General features: G+C 41.4%; 1 protein-coding gene across 1 annotated transcript in view; it reads left to right on the top strand.

Annotated features, from left to right (window-relative positions):
* Positions 1-13,396, top strand: part of dab2ipb (DAB2 interacting protein b) — an 84,280-nt gene that overhangs the window by 18,161 nt on the left and 52,723 nt on the right. The window contains exon 3 of the mRNA XM_070924372.1: positions 3,442-3,560. Within this exon, the coding sequence (XP_070780473.1) occupies positions 3,442-3,560 (119 nt within the window). The remainder of the gene's footprint in view (positions 1-3,441; positions 3,561-13,396) is intronic.

Genomic DNA, 13,396 nt, shown 5'->3' with positions numbered 1-13,396 from the left:
TCTACCGGCGACCTTGTCACTCATTTGCTGTACTTTTCTCCTCACTTTCCCCCTCATTTAGTTTCATTCTATTGCTTTTTCGATCAACTCATGCTCTGCCACCTCCACACTGTGCTCCACTTTTTTCATTTATCCAGCCCCTATAGCTCATCCCTCTCTGGCAGGCACTCAATGTCATTTTTTCAATTTTTTTGACCAGTCTCACCTCTATTTCTGTCCTCTCTCTTTCTCACCATATGTCTGTGTCTTTATTTCGCTTCCTGTGTTTTTTTTTTCTCTTGCTCCCTGAGTCATCTCATATGAGCAGATGCTGAAGGCGAATTAAATGCTAACATTTTTGCAGTGCTCCCAGCGTGTCTTGCCTCCCGTGGGGTTTAATCTGGTGTTAATATAGGCATCAGTCATCCTTACTGACTGATTTTAAGTGGGAAAATAGGCCATTCATATCTTCAAACCTGGACAATATCTCTGCAAAAGCTGTGACAGGCTGACTGAATTACAGAGTAGTGTTTTTTATGTCGCATTGGAGAGGGTGAAAGGGAGAACAAGGAATACAAAATAATCAGAGAAATTATAGGTTTGCGGATCTTTCTGGCTTCTCTCGCTTTTCCTCTCGATTTTGTTGTTCTTTCTCCCTCCATTCTTCAGAGTCCATCCAACAGGGGAAAGAGAGTAAAAACAGAACAACAGCCACTAATCAGTCCACCTCGCCCACAGGGACAAGTTTCTATTCACTGACTTATTTCTGCAGATGGGAAAAAAGAGAAACATTTTCATTTTTTAGCTGTGAATATGCAGCAGGCACACACACACACACACTCTCCAGGAGCTTCAGGGAACAGGCCTGGAATTACTATGAATCTGGAGGTTATTGTGAATGATATCCAGAAACGAGGAAAGGTGTGTGTCAGTCTTTGCACATACATGTGGGTGTTATCGATTTTTCTACTGCACTGCCATCTTTGCCTTGTTATGTCGTTGAAGGAGCTGATCTGAGGGCGCTAAATACAGTCGAAGAAAACAATATTCCTGCTGCACAAGTCTGACTCATGTTTGTCATTGTCATTGTTTAGAATGGTGCCTATGCTAATCTTACCACATGCCCACACACTTGCATACACATATAGAGTGAGTGATATATACTGAAGGAGCGAGAGTTTGATTCAGAAAGCATCCCTGTCCATTTACCTAAGAGCCCCTAAACAGAGGTCTCTGCTGGCAGGTAGCAGTAGCAAGCCATTTGCTGCCCACTTTCTGTAGGCTTACATATAACATGTCAGATTCGGCTAAGTTAAGAGTTGCTTACATAACCACAAAGTCTGTTCATTATTGAGTATGCACACAATAGACATTGCTGATGATGATAAATGATAAACAATTGATTTGTTTTGTGCAGTAGCAGCACATCCATCGACATTAGCTGTGTCTCATTTTCATACTCCAATATCTACTAATTGCATACAATATGTGGTATATACTCATTTTCATAGTATACTGTTAAATAAATGTGTAGTTAAATCAGTGTACTTTTCTACCAAAAGGAAAAATACTTGCGCCAACAGACGTCAAGGTATTTAACCTAACTGAAGCACAATGTGTTCGCAAAAATTTAAAGGAGTACTCCTGCAATTTAGTGATTTCCACAAAGTCAGGAAGCTAGCAAGAGACAGCAGATCCAAAAACACAGTAGCATCTTTTGTTGCCTGGGAAATTCCCACGTCTTTCAAATTACACGTCCAAGTTTGTGATGCAGGCTTTGTTATAAATTTCAGGAGTGTACAAGCTCCCTTCAGAGCCACAGAAGAAATTGGCTGAGTTGTGGTCCTAATGACAATTAAACTGAACTTCATGTCATGTCATGTGGAGTGCCCCTTTTAATACTTTTTTTTTTTGTCTTGTTTTCCTTAAGATCTTCCTCAAGCTGTCTCACCACCATCTGCAGTTTGTTTTAATGTTTAGCAACTGGGAGTAGCTCCTCCTTTGAGCATAGCATTGTGGGACATCAACAGCACACTCAAAAATTACCATGAATTCAGAATTTTTATTTTTTGGTATAGTCAATTTTGTGAGTTTTCCTGTGTGAACACGACTTAAAAAAAGTATACAGTTTGGAATTTGGACACAGCTTTCGTACGCACACACCAATGAAACAGAGACACACCCATGATTATCGTAACCTTAAACATACCTACATTAGCAAGTCTTTGTTCCTAGCCCAGAGTGTTTTACTGATGACAGGTGTTGTTCATCAGGATGCTATGGCTCCTCTGTGATCAGGTGGAAGGCTGTCTGGGAGTCACTCTGTAATTATCCCTATTCCATTGTTGCCCGGGGCGACCTATTCACACGGTAGGTGGTAATTATACAGGTGTGTTAATGGCCTGACTGGGACTGAGGGAGGTCTTTTCGCTGTGTGTTGCCTATCACTGTCTGGTGAAATGTGTGCATGTGTGAGAATGACATGAGGTCAAGGCACTGTAGGTATCTCTGTGGTTATATGAGTTCTTATTCACCACATTATGGCCCCTGAAGGTGTTCAGTCTATTATGCAGCCTATGAATAAGCTGCTGTGTTGTTTGCCTGGGATAAAAAGCTGCACCTGAGCCTGACACTACATGGTTTAGAACTCACTCCTGCATACTGCATACTTGTTAAGTCCCATCGTCTTCGTGCTGCCCTCCTAAGTTGCTCTATCAACTCTCCTATACGTCTTCTTTATTCAAGGTCCTTCTCTTTCGTCCTCCTCTCCTTCCTTCTCTCCTTGTTGATCTTCTTCCCTGCAGTGAAATCGAAAAAAAAAAAAGCAGAAAAAAAGATGAGGTTTTTGTCTCTCAAAACTTGCAACAGCCTGCCATTTCTGCACCACATCTCATTTGTTCATATTCTCTCGCTCTTAATGCCAGCCAACAGTTGCCATGGAGACGGCGAGGTGCTTGGGGGAGTGTGATTGCAGATGTTAGAAGAAGTAAACACACAGACTCAGACAAAGAGAAGAATGAAAAAACTAATAAAGGGGTGTATCCATTGAATTAGCGTATGAAGAGTATTATAAAACACAATGTTTGTACGCTGTGAAATGTGTCGCAAACTTGCATAATTACTGCTGTGGGAAAACCAGCCATTTATGTGTGTGCTCTTTAAGAATCAAGGTCCTGTCTGTGAATGTGTTGGTAGTTTTATGTCTCTTTTGTGTTCAGGAAATATTTTGTGTTTGATCTTGTCCTTGCTTTTGTGAACATCACCACCACTCTGATATGAAGATCTTTTCTCATTTATTACCCGTTAATTATTCATGACATTCGGCCTGACAAAATTTAGGACATGCAGCGTAAATGTCTGTGTTAATATGTTCTGTCCTGCTGCCAAGTTGAGCTTAGTCTCGGAGACTTTCCTCACAAACTAGCGGTGACACTGTTTTATTGGCTGTCTCTGTCTCTGTAGGGCTTTCTAAGTCGACGGCTGAAGGGCTCGATAAAACGCACCAAGAGTCAACCCAAACTTGACCGCAACTCCAGCTTCAGACACATCCTTCCTGGCTTCAGGAGTGTTGACAATGACAGGTAGGTGTTCGCTGTGGTGTTGCCGGTGTGTGTTTGTGCATGCTGGATTTGTCCATATGTCTGTTTTATTCTGGTGCCTCTCTCTGCCTGTCGGCTGGTTATTCAGGTCACTGTTGACGTTTTCGTGTTGTGTTGTCAGTGTATTGTGAAAACCAGTGAATCCCGACTCTCCAATGTGTCACTTCTAATATGTTTCGCTCTTTCTCACTGTTATACATGATGAATCTCCTGTCCTCTGTTGTGTCATTCCATGGCATGTTTGGTTTTTGGTAGAGCTGTGGCAGTCAACTCATGTCTTCGCAAAAAAGGTTGTACAAAAAGGCTAAAATATGATTTCGTTTGCTTTGTCGCGCCATTAGAGCTGGGCGAAAGAAACTATAGGAACAATGATTGCAGTGGAACATTTTCTCAATAAGAAAAATAGAAACTTCAATATACTGTTGATACATAGCTAAACAATGTACTAAAAACCAATCACATCACACAAACGAAGCTAATTCTAACCAATAATTTGGCAGAAACAGACACAGTGGGGTTGGTTGAGTTAGCGATAGTTACGAGAGAACAGCACTGAGGAAATGTTTACGTGTCGGCACAGAAAGCGCCAACACAACAGCCACGACAGCCTCAGATGTAGTAGAGTTACTTAGTCTCTCAGTTTTACCTTGCTGTGGATGAGGCTACTTAAAGTACAACATCAAACAGAAAAGGGCCGTAAACTGTTAACTAAGTTGGAAACCTTTGCCAAAAGAGACGGGAAACAGGGAAGTTTATCACCTGAAGCATCGCCATCTAATAAAACATGCACAGTGCCAACGCAGCAACAAACCATGGTATTACTATGTGCTTTCCGCCTGTTAACAGACACATCACACCGTCGATGAATGTAGCTGACCCAAGATAGAAGCTTGTATAAGTCCACCTTTCACTTTTTGTTTGTTTAATTTTTGTATGATTTATTTATTTAAATGGATTTTCTGTTTGCAGGCCATACAATTGTAATTTCCCCCCGGGGATCAATAAAGTATTTCTGATTCTGATACAACTAAGTCAGAAATAGCGACTTAATTTATATGATGATATATACAAAAACATTCTTATAATATTAACACCAAGCTGCCCCCCACATATCATTACCATCAATCCCTGCCATCTGTGGCCTCAGAGTCTAAACTATACAGATCTAGGTTGAGTCTTCTGTCCACAGCGCTACCCATGTGATGGTGTTTCCTTCAGGCTGTGCTAATTGCCAGTTTCTGATAACTTCTCCTAATTTCCTCAGGAGTTCAGCCACTTGGCAAACATTTGCCCCCGCCTAACGATGTCAATTAGGATTCCAGACCAGGCTAAGTTGACCTGCAATCGCACTGCCTGCTCACTCTGTATTTTTGATGGTCTTTCCAGGCATGCATGAGTAACAGCTATAATTCCCAGCACCTATCTTTGCTGCATTTGGAAAAAAGCCAAGGTGTCCATCTGTGGAGTTTAATTAATGGAGGTGCTTCTTTTGAAGAGATGTTCTACGGCTTTCGGTTTCAAAACTCGGAGCCGAGTTGCTGCCACTCTTCGTACTTTTAATGAGGCATTAACATCACTGTCAAACTATCACAAGGGAACACTACCAATTGTTCAGTGTGGAACATGGTGAACTGTTCCTCTGGTGCAGTCGGACAAAATGAGCTCATACCTCCTTTTCTTTGTCCCGCTGTCTTTTCTCATTCTCTCTCCGACTTCTACCCACTTTTTTATAGCATCTATCTTTCTAACCTCACTCCCTTCTATCCATTTCAAACTCATCACTCTCCAATTTCATCCTCATCGCCCCCACTCCTTTTCTCTATTTTTCAAACAGTAGTAACGTTTCCTAACCTATCAGCATTTATGTGTTTTCCTCTGATAAAGCTCTTTGCGAAGAAGGCAAATACCGGACAGGAAATTGGAATGTCCAGGAAGTGTCTTATCTCACCTTGTTTAACACAGAAACACACACACTGCATACATCTCCCTTGCAAATGCACACTGATTCCTATATAATGATAAGTCTCCATACACATATCCTCGTGTAGTAGAAGATGAGAGAAATGCCACTCTGGTGCTTTCTGTCTTCCGCAAAGTAATATTGGCAAGTTATGGATATATTGGCTCGTGTGTGTGTGTGTGTGTGTGCTTTGGTGTTTGTGTGAAAAACAGGGTGAAAAGCATGAAAAAAAAATACAGAATGAGAGAGTAATGTGCTGTGAGAGGAGTCAGTGACACTCCCCGTCAGCCTGGGAGCAGCTTCCCCACAGGGCAGAAAACACTGCAGAAGAAGACAGGCTTGGGAACTGGCAGAGGAGGAAAGAGAGATGATGAGAGGACGGGGAGATGGAGGGAGGAGGGAGGAGGGAGGGAATCCTATACCCTGAAAACTCCCTGGTGTGCAGAGATGCAGAGTGTATGCAGGGTGCATTTAGTATTCACTGTACATCTCAAACATTGTACCACTACTTTGTACTTACCATATAACGTTGTGCAACATATTGTAAGAAAGTCAAGTACTATATTTCAGTCACTTAAATGGTGACATGATATTTTTTACTTACAGTAATCATAATATATTCTCACAACCATGTTTTTGTATGTCTGTATTATAAGTATTTAGTGAGAGCAGACACACCGCATCGTATGGACACACAGGCATTTTCAGTGTGTACGTCAGCCGTGATGACATTGTTAGGCCTTGTAGCCCGAGGCGGTCTCAGGAGAGAGACCTGCAGATGAGGAGCAGCTGGACTTCTAAAATGAAATATTCATCTGTGTTAATCAGAGGCTGGACACTCACTGAACACTCCTATCTCTAGCAAAGCAGAAACACATCAATGTGTGGGTGCACACACCGACACAGTGCACACACACAAACAAATTACTGGATTATTTTCCCTTAATTAAACATATTTAATTATACTTTATTATACTTAACCTATCTTTAAGATATATTTTCTTCAGGTCTTCAGATGTACTGTATGATCTGGAGCTAGTGACATGGTGCACAGTTTCCACTCTAGCTTTCACTGTGGCAGTTGAGGTAATTATTAGAGCAACAGAACGGGAAATGTAGACAACAATGAAAGTTACAGTCTCTCAAAAATAATTGTAGGGACCTCACTGTTCAGGAGCCACTGATAGAATAGGATTTACTGCAGAAATGAGGAAGCAATTCCTAAACTTTTAGGGAAGCAATTGAGTAATTTCTTTTTATCTGTGGTATGTGGCGTGATTGCTAACCTTAACTGTATAGGTGTAAATCATCAGTAATGCTGTGTATTCACTGCTATACACTGTGTAGCAACAACTGGTATGGCCATACATTGATTAAATGTGTTCTATTCTTAAAGAGCAAAGTCAAACACAGAGAGAGAAATGCGATGATTGTACTGCAGACGGCTCCTCAAGCTCACAGCCCTCCTATGGATTCACACTCATGAATAGATACATCTGCCTCATAAATATTAAACTCATTACTTAATCTGCACCTTTTTCTTGCCCAGTTGGTCTACATTTATACAATTCACATATTGTATGTTTGTTTGATTATACTCAAGTTTCTCCATGCGACGGTCTGCCATTGTCTTGTGCGCTGACATGATGATACCCCCGTTTGTCTCTTGTTGCTGCTCTGCAGCTCTGACCTGCTCTACACGTTTTTCTTGTATCTGAGAGATCATCTGACCCACTCTAGCTTCTGCTCCCTCATCTGATCTACACGGACTTTGCCTTGACCTTGACACACTGATGAATGTCATAGTGGTTGCAAAGTGCTTTTAGATTCTTTAGATTCAACAGCAGAGTGCCTTGGTTGGACAGTGCAGCATGTGGTCGGGTTGATTTCTTCGTATTTTTTCAATAAGCACTTACACATTAATTCATCAAGTGCAGCAAGATAGTACTTGTCTTTGCCTGTCTACTTATATTGCAATATAGATTTGTACAGAGGACATAGTTTTATTGTAAGGGAGTACATGTATTTAAACACTTTGAAACCAGCTGCAGTAATTAGTTCTTAAAGGTTTCTCGTGGCGTCTTTGACCACTAGTAGCGCTGTTTTTATGAATGGGTCCAGGTTTTCACTCTCTCACTCACTCTCTCTCTCTGCTGCTGCTTTCCTCCCCGTTGCATCATGCCAGATTTCGCCGGGCATTGTAATTCAGGGTCATTTTTGTATTGTTTGACTCATTAAGCACACAGGGAAGAAGTGCTTCAGTGTGTGTGTGTGTGTGTGTGTGTGTGTGTGTGTGTGTGTGTGTGTTCGCCCTCTATATAAATACATGCTTGCATGCACACACACACATTTTACGTACTGTAGTGTCTCTCTACAGCTTCCCTGAGTGCACCCAAATCATTGCTGTTGACAGTACCCACCCCTCTGTCTTCCTGTCTATCCAGCCCTTCAATGTGTAATGGGAATACATGTCTGTGTGGATTTTATGATCACAGTACTGCATGGATGGAACTGACTGATTGTGATTATGTGTTTGTCTTATGCATATATATGCATAAGACACAGAATCTCAGCACTGTGGGCACCAATGACTCATGCGTTTTTACAGAAAGACTGCTTCTGGAACACAGCAGGACGGCTTTTTTTGCCGTCACTTACAGACTTCAGCTCTAAATATTAGCAGATGGATAAAATGGCTGAACAGATTTATTACGTCCGCATTTCGCTTCCTGTTTCTGTCCCCAGTCCCTATATTGTCTCAGACAATCTGCTCAGCATATGGTTTAATTATGTTTGCATTGCACAGAATACCATATACCCTATGCTGAGCAATCTTATAGATGCATGCTGGGAGAGGCTCCTGAACAAAATATAGGGGTATAGAAAATGGATGGAGACAAGACGAGACAAAGACATAATAACACCAGCAATAAGCACAGGGAAAGTTGATCAACAAGACTTGTTAGGACTTAATTTAGTGTCACACAATTAATATGTGTTACCACAATTCACATTATCCTGAATCTAAAAATGTAAAAATATCTCAAACTACCACAGTTTTTTTTTACTTTCTGTACATACATTTTATTTTCCTACATAAAGGAATACAATTATGTGGATAAACTCTTGTTTACTTTATTTCTTTATTTATTTTCATTGACAATCAGTCACATTTAAGAATAGACTCCATGTGTAAAATGAGTGTATAATAACAAACTCCTCCTCAGGCCATTAAAACACCAACCAGAAGAAATACTGAGGGCATGACCTCTGTGTCCTTAATGGTAGCTACAGCTCTGGAACTATAATAACAGGGACAAACAGTCCAAAAGTACCTGCTGTACGCGGCAAGATGGATGCACATTTTGCATGGCATTCTGAGATAATAGGAGCCTCTTCTTGTAACCGTTTTTATTGTATTGAAAGGTGTGTAGCTTAAAAAAGGTCTATAAAAAATATATTGGTACTTTAACTCGTTATTGGGGTTAGGCTCAGTATTGATTTAGGGGTTGTGTGTCTATTCCCGACTCGGATTATCTTGGCTATCTTTACAGGCATAATGTTACAATTTCAGTGACCATATAAGGCAGTGAGGCAGTGGCATCAGCATGTGTGCTGTAAGAAGCTTTAGCCTGTAACTCTGAATGGCTGCCTGTAACAGGATTCAAGAGCCCTTGATATAAACCCCCTGTCATTTTTCATAAAGCTGCACCAATGGGGTACCATGGTAATTGTTGCAGGTGGGGGTGTTGGAGTATGTGTGTATGTGTGTATGTATGTATGTATGTGTGTGTGTGTGTGTGTGTGTGTGTGTGTGTGTGTGTTTGAGAAAGATGGAAAAAAAAGAGCGGCATAGTGAGGGAGTGAGACACATCCATCCATAAATCCAATAAAGTGATGACATTTAGAGTTATTAAATTCTGTAAACATTCCCCAGGTGGTCCAACTGTAATATCCAACCTTTTCTACCCCCCCCCCCCTCCTCTTCTCATCTTCCTCCACATCTCACTCACTTACTTACTGACATTCACTTTTTGCTCTTCCAGCATCCCAGCGTCTATTAATCCTTCATATTATAAGCCCCTGCCTCTTCTCCCATTTGACTTTGACCTCTTGCTGTTGTGTTCATTTATTCTGTCTCTCCGGCCCATTTCTGCTTTGCTTTCATTTGGTCCTCTCTTATCTGCTCCATTCATGCTAATAGTTATGTTTGGAGCTGCAGTTCACTGGTTGATTTCTGCTACATTAAACTCAATCCAGCGCCCACAGATTCGTCCCCAGATCCTCTCCTCTCCTCTCCCTGCCCTCTCTTCTTTATTTTGGGACATTGCACCAACAGTCTCTTCCTCGTCTCTCCTCTTGTTCATATTTGTCATAATTTGCTTACTCCCAACCCTGTTATCGCTCCTCACTTTGGCGGAAAATGTCTCCTTTACCAACTCCTCAGCCTCCTTTTTTCCCTCAGTCATTCCATCAATCTGATGATGAAGGTCACATGCTCGTTGATCACATGTGCACTTAACCCCCTACACACAATCATGCACACACATAGCGCCACACCCTCTTTTTCTTTCATATTTCAGTCATGGAAGTGATCCATTGTATTATATATCAATTAATATATCAATTAATTCTGGCAATATCTAATTCATTCACTACAGGATCTTCTCAGATGTTGATTCAGTTGATATTTGTGATGATTTCTAGCACAATGTACGCACACACAGTGAGGATGTGGGCCTGGACCCTGTCCAGAGAAGTAATGCACTTAGTAGTGACAACAATCAAATGCCCAGTTTCAGATTTTTTGCCAATCGGAAGAAAAACAACAGCAGTGCTTTCATTATGTTCATTGCGGCAGTATAATTAGGCAGAGGAAGAATGCATCTTCCTCCTTCTTCTTCTTCTCTCTTTGGCATCCTTCCCCTCTCGCCATCTCATTTGCAATGCAACGGCATGATTTGGTGTAGATGAAACAGAGCTCTCAGGGTAATAATGTGCTGTACAGAGCAGGTTTCACCTACCACGTGCATTATTAAGCTCTATCCCATACAGACAGATGGATTTAGTGAACCCATCAATAGCATCTCGAAATTTAATGCCTCTAATTTGGTGATGATTATGAGGCTTCATGGCATTATCTCTCTCTAGTCAAGATTGCAATGAGGATTTTGTTAATTGAAGAGTAATGCAGAGTTGTTTAGGTGCTCAGGCATAGGTGGGTGTTTTGAAAAGGTTCGATTTGTCCTGCTTTCATAAACAGTGTGCTCTTCACTTGCTTCAAGGACAGAGATGGCTATTCAGTTCTGAAGTTCTAGCACCCAGGCTAAGTGTGTGTGTTTTTCTGTTTCAGTGTTCTGCTGGAGTCACACAGAACACGTTTTGTAAATTGATGTCCAAGGTTAGACCTTCTGGTACATAGAGTTCCCAAAGTTGCTTAAGTACATTAACTAAGATAGAGTCAGTCTTCTGAATGAGACTGGTTGCGGTTACTGCATGTGTCGGCAGTTCAATCACTCTCACAGACAAAGAACATCTGCACCAGCTTACTGAAAATGGTTGGGAAAGAGATGTTTGTGACTGTTTGAGGGTCAAAACTGGGGCTTCAGTGGACACATGCGATAGCTGAGAGGCCAGGAGGTTGTACACGGGCAACTTATTAATGTGACTGTGTACTGTAATAAAGTCATGTTTGTAAACTGAACAAATTAAGTGATGCACAAATTGCACCCTCCAAAATATCCTTCTTTTCAGATTCAGCCAACAGCTGTAAGCACAGTCCCTTAAACATATTCATCAAAGCTTTGCAATTGAAGGTTCTATTATAAAATGCTAATGTGCAATTAGATTTCATATGGCCTTGGTTCCACTTCTCAGCTCAACACTGATCGAAAACCTTTTGCTTGTTGTGTACTTCCTTTAAGGAAAGTATGCATCCCTCATCCCTAAAGTAAATGGACAGAATGTGAGTGATCAACCTTGTTCCAAATGAGTCTAAGGTTCAATGTATATTCTAGGGAGCTGTGCTGTATATTGCTTCTCTGATCACTTTACTATCTGCATAATTTGTTGCAGAATCGTCCCCGGAGGAAACCTAGTGGTGTTGACACCTACCCAGCTGGTAGGTTTTGGTAGCTCGGTTGATGTTTAACCTGCCGGGGCCTTCTGTAAGCCCGAGCAAGCATGGCCAAGGGTCTCCTCTCTTTCATTCTCTCCCCGGGTAATGAGCTGTAATGGATAGGGCCTTGGGCGTGACAGGAATACTGAGGGCCCCATCAAAGCAGCGCCCTGCGCATCCCTTTAAAGGACTGCTCAGTACGCATGCAAACACTCTTTTACTCATTCATTCCTCTCTTTAATCCCCTCCAGGCACAGACTTTTCAGTTATTTATCATGCACCAATATTATATATATTACAACCTTGTTGCCTTCTTGAAGCATCATTGCCTGTGTCTAAATATAAGGAATACATGTTTTACTGTATGAAAACTATAGGAATAGATATAAAATGTATGATAAAGGAGTAAAGAGTCACACTAGTTTTTTCAACAGGTTAATAATTTATTTGGGTGTTTGATCCCTAAAGGGGGTCATATGATGATGGGAAGCTCTGACTTATCCAACACTTGCGAGTTGGTGCTAGAACAGTATTGAATACAGGAGCTATGTAACATCCGATTAGGTAAGTCATTTTTCTAGTCTGTATGTTGGCACATCAGACTCTTCAACCTCCACTTTACACCTGAAATAATCCATGCACAAGTTGAAAAAGAAAAAAGTTTAAAACACTTTGGCCAGATAAAAATCTGTTCAGGTAGGACATCCAAATAAATTCTATATATTGACTAGACACACACACACACACACACACACACACACACACACGTAAAAGAGTTCAGTGGCACTGACAGTTCAGATGGTACTCAGTGACTCTTACAGACCCACTAAATTACCATGGTGATGACTCTAGATGCTTTTTCACCACTTTCACTTCACTAACAGGCCTCTCTGCCACTTTGCTGCTCACCTTCCCTTTCACTCATTTTTGTAGTCTCTGTGTGTGTGGTGTGTAATCTTTGTGGGGGGAGTCCGCCAGGGTTTTTATTCTGCCATGGACTAATAAAAGCCCATATATTGCAAAATTCAGGCCCTTCTACTGGTGTGCATCTGACATACTGTAGTATGAATTTCACTGCACTTTATCCAAACTGACGGACAGGGAGAAGAAGTGTCAAAAAGCTTCAGTTTCACCATTTAGATCACCGTTATTACAAATAACTGTGCCTCGATAATATTCATGTGGTCAAAAATTATGATGATCGAAAATGTAAGAGTTGGAGACCAGACATGATCTGTGCCATCACCCTCTCCTCTCTGAGAGGGTGATGTCAGGCACTTCTTTAAGATATCTCAGGCGACTATAGTTTCACTTGTACTCTGACCACAACTACGTATGAGGTAAAAGGTGATGTGAGGAAGAGTGAGGCGAAATGTGCTCTGCCTAACTTAACGGAGTTCCAGCACTTGGAGGGCGAAAGGTTTTTAAATTGCCGGTTACCATCTGCCTTTCCAGTATGTTGAGATAATTTGCAAAAGGAAACCTCTTCAGCAGATTGATCAGCGTCATCCTCAGTTCTGTTTCTGTTTCAAGCCAGCAGTGATCTGGCAAGCTGGTCTTCCATCCAAAAATGGTCTGATACAAATCACAGGTGGCTCGCCAGCATCACCAGCACCTGAACTGGAGCTGTGTCCAAAATGACTCCCTCGTTCACTCGTTCACTACTCCCTATAAAATAGCCACTCAGTAGTTTGCTTTACAGTGAGCAGTAAATTGAGATTTCGGACACTCACACATCAT

The sequence above is a fragment of the Enoplosus armatus genome, chromosome 18 (genome assembly GCF_043641665.1).
Source record: "Enoplosus armatus isolate fEnoArm2 chromosome 18, fEnoArm2.hap1, whole genome shotgun sequence".
Taxonomy (NCBI): domain Eukaryota; kingdom Metazoa; phylum Chordata; class Actinopteri; order Centrarchiformes; family Enoplosidae; genus Enoplosus; species Enoplosus armatus.
The sequence above is the reverse complement of the archived record's forward strand: the minus strand, read 5'-3'. Positions and strand labels throughout refer to the sequence as shown.